The 7,276-nt window shown below is 54.0% G+C and overlaps 1 protein-coding gene across 1 annotated transcript; it reads left to right on the top strand.

Moving 5' to 3' along the window:
* Nucleotides 1–6,941, top strand: LOC123362800 (cathelicidin-related peptide Oh-Cath-like). Its single transcript, XM_045003284.1, has 4 exons — nucleotides 1–203; nucleotides 3,052–3,159; nucleotides 4,010–4,093; nucleotides 6,759–6,941. The coding sequence occupies exons 1-4, from the start codon at nucleotides 24–26 to the stop codon at nucleotides 6,762–6,764; spliced, it is 378 nt and encodes a 125-aa protein (XP_044859219.1). The 5' UTR covers nucleotides 1–23; the 3' UTR covers nucleotides 6,765–6,941.
* Nucleotides 6,942–7,276: the final 335 nt, after the last annotated feature.

The following is a 7,276-nucleotide window of genomic DNA, read 5'->3' as shown; positions in this document are numbered from 1 at the left end:
CACTGAATGCCCCAGGGCACAGGATGGAGACCTGCCTGAAAGTCCTGCTGCTCGTCGGGGTGGTCACAGCAGCCCCCGCGCCCTCATCGTCCCCTCTGCCAACCCACGAGGCTGCGGTTTTAGCTGCAGTAGAGATCTACAACCAAGAGCCAGGCACAACACTGGCCTATCGGCTCCTGGAAGCTGAGCCGCAGCCAGACTGGGTGAGTGACCTGGGGCAGAGCCGTAACAAGGGGAGGCGAGTGAGACACTTGCCTCGGGTGCACAGAGCCAAGGGGCCCAGAAAGCGGCAGAGGGGAAAACAAAAGCAGAAAAAAAAGCTGCAATTGGTGGTGCTTCGGCGGCAGCTCTACCGCCGCCACTTCATTCATTCTTCGGCAGCAATTCGGCGGCAGGTCTTGCCTCCGAGAGGGACTGAGGGACCCACTGCCGAATTGCTGCCGAAGAGCTGGCCCTGGGGGAGGGCACAATTTTATATTCTTGCCTCAGGCGCAGAAATACCTAGTAACGGCTCTGAGCTGGGGAATCGCTTTGTGGCCTGTGTATATTCGATGCTGCTTGAGCTCAGGGAGCAGGTCAATGGGGAATCGCTGCCTCTGATGCTAGACTCCTGTACCCACAGTCTGGTTATTTGCACCCTCGTCATTATCCAGGGCTGATTTCTGGTGGCGCCATGAGAGACAGTTTCTGTTCACAATTCAAGTAGGCAGAGGATGGGGAAGGGGAACAACGGGGAATTTACAGACAAGCCAGCTGGAGTCACTGAAAGCAGCATGGCCAAAATTGGTTATAAAGAGGGAGTGAAATATGTGCAGGGACGGGTAGCAGCCAGACAGCTATTTCCCTTTATTGCGACACAGCAGCTTCCCAGTCCCGCTGCAGAGGAAGGGCCTGACACCAGCAGTTCATTCACATTCAGCAGGCAGAGCATGTTTCCATTTGAATTATACTGTGAGTAATTCAGGGCAAGGACCATCTTAATCTGTATTTGTACAGCACCTGGCGCAAAGGGGGTGACCAACTACAAGAATGAGTCTGCCCTGAAAAAATCATGGGATTGGCTTACAGTTCTTGAATTTTTTAAAGTAATACATTTGTTTCCTTTTGTTTTTTCTGTCTGGGTTCTGAGCCTTTACAAATAAATACTGATTGATCATTGAAGGCTTGGACTTCTGAAGATTTAAAAAGGTTTCAGAGGAGAAATTCTTTGAATTCAGTGCCCTCCCTGGATCTCCTTGCGCAGAGAATTCAAATTTAGCAGTATGTAGAAGACAGATTTAATTTAAAGACATTTGTTAATCCCTTGTTGTCATTATTTATTAAGTGGTAACAAAGTGCTGGGCACTATTCTTCGCGGAGGACCTAATTGAGAAATTATTTATATCCCAGCAGCATTAGAGGTTCAAGCCAAGACCACAGCCCTGTTGTGCTAGGTGCTGTACAAATACATAGCAAGAGACAGTTCCTGCCTAGAACTTTACAATCTACATAGATAAGACAAAGGGTGGGAGAAAGGACGTATTATTATCCACATTTTAGAGGGGGAAACTGAGGCACGGAGCAATACCTGGCAATCAAAATAAGCATACACCATGCTATATTCTAATGTATGTAATTTTTCATTAATGCCCTGTTTACTGACACCTATGCTGACTGGAAAAGTTGCCTGAGTTACTTTTTATGTTCAGTTCAAGCTTATGTTCCTTTTTAACTGCTCTGAAAAGTGAGTGTGCCCCACATTGGCATCCCCTTGCTCAGCAGAGCTGCTCCCTCTGCGTATGCAATCAGAGCTGTTGGCCAAGAGTCTTGAAAGTGACAAGTGATTTCAGGTGCCCAACTTGAAACACTATTAAAGGGTCTGATTTCCAGAACATGCTGAGCAGCTGCCCTCTGAGCATCAGGCCCCATTCAGGATCTCAAACCGGGCGCCCAGTTACGAGGCACAAACTCACCAGCCATGTTCTAAAATCCTGGCCCATGGCTAACAGAAATGCTCACTCCTTTGTACTGCAGCTGGCTCTGCAGAGCGGGAGCTGGATTCTGTTCCTTCTCCTGCATCATCAGCAGCAGGTTGTTTACTGCATTCCCACGATGAGGCAGGAGAGGGAACAGCAGGGCTTGAACTTCAGAGCAAAGTTCGATTTGCAGGACTGACAGCTAGGGAAATAACCATTGTTCAATGACAGGCTTGTTCCCCTCTGGTCGCAGTGGGGTCAGTGGAAGTTGAGGGCACTCAGCCCCACACAGGAGTGCTCAGAGAGGTACCTGATCAGGCCCAAAAGGAGGACGCTTTGGGACCCAATGCTGCAAACATTGGCACACGCAAGTAACTTCTGCAAGACAGGAACCTACATATGGAAATTGCAGTGAGGCAATAAGCCCTGGAATCCCAGGACCTCACTTGGACCTTGTCATTTCTAACCAGAATCGCACTTTCAGGAATTAGAGCACATAGAAAATCCAGTCACTCACTGTTTGTGTAAGAGAAAGGCAGGAGATGGGGGAAGAATTGCAAGATACCAATTATTTGTTCTGAACCTACTGATGGAGAGACATGAGCCAGACCTGCATCTGGTGCACGTCAGCTTCACTTACGACAATGGAGCTGCACCAGATCTAGCCCATGGCATATAAAGTTGCATTCCTGCATTAATGTTTGAACTGCATTGAAATAGGTAAGGCCCTAGACAGCAGCTGAGAATGATTATCAATCACTTATTACGTCAGTAGACTAGAGCAACGGTTCTCAAACTACGGGGCGGGCCTCGCAAGGGAGGCGTGGGCATGTGTGCTTTTTTTTTCTTTTTGGAAGAGCTCTGGCTGTTAGGCCTGGCGGATAGGGCTCGAGAAGGGATAAAGGGAACAGATGGAGTCCTGCCACTCTGGGGCTGACAGCCAGAGCCCCGCCTCCCCGGGGCAGTCACCATCAGATCCCTGCTGCCGAGCAATACTGTAATACAATCTAAATATGATTACAAGGCCAAAGTGGAGCCTGGCGCCTTGCTGCTCACAGTGAATGTTTATTTTGTTCTTTCATTGAATTCTTCTCAGGACATGTCTTCAAAAACTATCCAATCGCTGACATTCACTGTGAAAGAGACAGTGTGCCCGGTATCAGAGAAACGCGACCCCAACCAGTGTGAATTCAAAGAAGACGGGGTAAGGATCACCTGCTGCAGGGAGACACCTCCCTCTGCACCTTCAGTTGACCAATAGCATCTGTCAGGTCCAGAAGCCTCACAGAAAATGTGTGTTTCCAGCAGAGACATAAAGGAAGGAACGGGGCCAGGGGACTGCGCCCTTTCCGCAGTAGCCTGCTTACTGATCCTTACATCAATTCACAAGCCACATCCATCCATTCATCCAACCCCTAATTATAGGACTGGATGGTTTTTAATCTCTGGTTTGCTGTTGTCAGCTGGGGCACTGTTCTACCGGGGAACCCTCACTGAAGGCACAAGGAGAAGGGGATGGAGCGTGTGTAAAATCTGATTCGTGGTACACTAGCACTTTCACATCCCTAATGAGATCAGGGCCCCTGCTGTCAGGTGCTGCACAACCACAGACAGTCCCTGTCCCGCCCCAAAGTGTTCACAATCTAAATAGACCAGACCGAGAAAGGCTGGCCGAGGGGGAGTGCTCTTATCCCCGGGTCACCGGTGGGTGATGTGACTCGCTCAAGGTCACACACCAGGTCAGTGGCAGAGAGGAGAATTCAACCCAGGTCTCCTGAATGGCCCCTCTCATGCAGCTGGAGGACACAAGGAATCCCACAGTGACTGCTTGCAAAGTAAGGAACTATTGAACTTGAGCAAAGGCTACTTACATTGAAAGCACCTCAGGGCAGGGATCATCTTTCTGGCCTGTGTTTGTACAATTGCTCTCAAAATGGGGTCCTGATCCACTGTGATGTCCAAACCAGGCCGGAGGCTGAGCCTCCCAACCTCCTGCTGAACTTGTGACCAAACCGGACAGTAAGATGCTGAGGACTCTTTTCTCTCCCTTGCAGCTGGTCAAAGACTGCTCTGGCTTCTTCTCCACTGAACAGGACCCCCCTTCCATCATTATCAAATGTGAGGAGGCGTCTGAGGAGGTGAGTGGCCTAGTCGGCCTCCTCTCTGCTCACGGCTGGGCTGAGGCGGGGTTACGGGTTTCCCTCGCTGAGACCCTGGCCAGGTATTTCACACTGCACAAGTGTCCCCAGAACAAGTGTCCAGCTCATCTGCTGGCGGTGAGCTGGCAAAGGCCTCCTGCCCACGAGCCTGGAGGTGGAACCCTACAGCCGCCAGCAGAACCGCAGGGAGCAAATTCTAATCTCCCTGGGATACGTAAGAAACCTACAGCTCCATACGGTGCCTGGGAGCGGGGCAAGGACGGGGGGGGGCTGGGGAGGCTCCTCACCTTTGTCTGGCAGCGACATTTACAAACGTTGTGCGATGCAGACACTGAATGGCCCCTGGTCCCACACCCCAGGCAAAGGCCCCAGCATGGCCCCTCCTTCTTACCCTAGAACAGGGACCTGCCCGAGGTGGGCGTAAGGGTGACAGACAGCAAAGGGGGAGGGGATAATGGCTGAGTTTATAATCATGGGCCTTCAATGGCACGGCCCTTGCACCCTGTCCCTCCAGCAGGCAAGCTCCTGCCCCTCCCTCAGAGCCACCGAGCGATGTCACCCTCCATCCAGAGTCCAGCAGCAACACTCACTCCTGGGGGCTACTCCTCTCCCCCACTAATCACCTAGGCCCACAGTGACACTGGTCGGACGCCCTCTGTTGCTCTGGAGAGGCCATGAGCTCCAGGGGAGAGGGCACTGGATTGGGACTCAGGAGACCTGGGCTCTACTCCCTGCTCTGCTACTGACCAGCTGTGTGACCTCAGGCATGTCACACTGTCACCCCCTCACCCTTTACCCCTCTGTCTATCTAGACTGTAAGCCCCTTGGGGCAGACACTGTCTCCCACTGTTCGTGTGTGCAGCAGCTATCACAGCTCTGATCAAAGTTGGGGCCTCTAGTCATTGCTAATAACAAATGAAACACAAGAGAGAACAAAGTAACAGTCCCTGAGCTGCAGGAGACGGGTTCAGTCAGGCTATGGCTATACTTGCGCTTCAAAGCGCTACCGCGGCAGCACTTTGAAGCGCTAAGTGTAGTCAAAGCGCCAGCGCTGGGAGAGAGCTCTCCCAGCGCTGTCCGTACTCCACCTCCCTGTGGGGAATAACGTACAGCGCTGGGAGCCGCGCTCCCAGCGCTGGGGCTTTGACCACACTGGCGCTTTGCAGCGCCGCAATTTGCAGCGCTGGAGAGGGTGTGTTTTCACATCCTGCTGCAGCGCAGCCTGAGTGGAGATTCTGACCCTGACCTCTTTTCTCTCTAGCCTAATGTCGTCACACGGGCATGGGCGGCAGGTTATATACACCTGCGGTGCCCGGGCTCCAGGAATATTCAGGGCCGGGTGCCCTGCTCCAGCAATAGTTGGAGCTGGGTCTCTCCCCCGGCTCTGCCTGGATCGGGCCCCGGCCCCCGCGGGTCTCCCCCCACCCCGCCGCATCCCTGCCTGGAGCAGGTCCCAGCCCCCGCCTGCCACCCCCCGCCGCGCCGTGTCCCTGCCTGACAGAAAGCAGCACACACCTCTCCCCTGCCTGCTTCTGCTGTAAGAGATCGGCTCCCAGCAGAACGGCTGTCTACTGCCCCAGGGTCCTAGTGCCTGCCCTTCCCTAATGGCAAGGCAGGCTGCCCTTACCCAGCCCTTCTGCCCTCGCCCTGAGCCTCTCCAACGCCCAAAACCCCTCATCCCCAGCCAGAGCCCTCATCCCCCCGCACCCTGATCCTCAGCCCCAGCCAGAGCCCTCATCCCCCCGCACCCTAATCCTCAGCCCCAGCCAGAGCCCTCATCCCCCCGCACCCTAATCCTCAGCCCCAGCCAGAGCCCTCATCCCCCCGCACCCTGATCCTCAGCCTTAGCCCTGAGCTCCCCCGTGCAGCATGAACCCCTCATCCTCAGCCCCAGCCAGAGCCCTCACCCCTGCACCCTGATCCTATGCCCCAGCCCTGAGCCCCCTCCTGCATCATGAACCCCTCATCCTCAGCCCCACAGCCCTCACCCCACACCCCAACCCTCTGCCCTGAGCTCCCTTCTACATCATGAACCCCTCAGCACCAGCCAGAGCCCTCACCCCTGCACCCTAATCCTCTGCCCCAGCCCTGAGCCCCCTCCTGCATCATGAATCCCTCATCCTCAGCCCCACAGCCCTCACCCCTGTACTCCCTCCTATCCCAAACTCCCTCCCCAGAAGGTGCACCCCCTCCCCCTTCCCACACACTCCTTCCCACCTCCAAACTCCCTCCCAGAGCCTGCACCCCTCACCCCTTCCTATGCCCCCACCCCCAGCCCAGAGCCTGCACCCAAACTCCATCCCAAAGCCTGCACCCTTTACCCCCTCCTGAACACCCACCCCCTGCCCCAGCCCAGAGCCTGCACCCAGCACCCAAACTCCATCCCAAAGCCTGCACCCTGCACCTCTCCTGCACCCTAATCCCCAGCCCAGGATCTGCACCCGACCTCCCCCCCACCAGCCCCCTCCCAGAGCCTTAGGCAGGTGGGGGCGGAGTTTGGGGGGGCAGAGTTGGGGGGCGGGTTCTGGGCACCACCAAAATTTCTACAAACTTGCCACCCATGCACACGGGGCCGCTTGAGACGTTGGGGGAGAAAAGCTGGTAGGTTTATTTATTGACATCGCTGGAAAATTGTTTGTTTTAGGTTTAATTGGCTAAGAAGAACCAGAGAGAGAGGAGATGAAAGGGAACCGCTGCTGCCAGACCCAGCTGTGGCTCCATTTCTCCTCCAGTGGAAGCACCATCGGAAGCAAGGCTTGAAACAATCTGAACAGCTTCAGAGCATCTGCTTCTATCCGCTGCTTAGCAGCTGTTGCAGTGCTGCTCACCAGGGCTCCTCTGCGTAATAAATTGCCATTCTGCAAACTATACTGTTGTCCTCTTCTTCCATATTGTGGGAGGAGATTAGGGACGTGAACCGGAGTGAGTCACCTGACTGTGCTACTGGCCAATGAACACCCCCAACTAGGAGTCACATGCCATCCTCATGTTAGGCCTGAATAAAGATGTAGCACAAAAACCAGTTATGTCAATCTGACTGAAGTCAGCATGTTTCATAAAGCCCTGGGAAAAAGTGAGATACGAAAGGGAGGTGCATTCCTCAAGTTACCAGCTGCGTTAACTCCTGTCTTCCAGTGTCTGGTGCTTGGCAACTATGCTGAT

Source organism: Mauremys mutica, chromosome 2, assembly GCF_020497125.1.
Source record: "Mauremys mutica isolate MM-2020 ecotype Southern chromosome 2, ASM2049712v1, whole genome shotgun sequence".
NCBI classification, from domain to species: Eukaryota; Metazoa; Chordata; order Testudines; family Geoemydidae; genus Mauremys; species Mauremys mutica.
The sequence above is the reverse complement of the archived record's forward strand: the minus strand, read 5'-3'. Positions and strand labels throughout refer to the sequence as shown.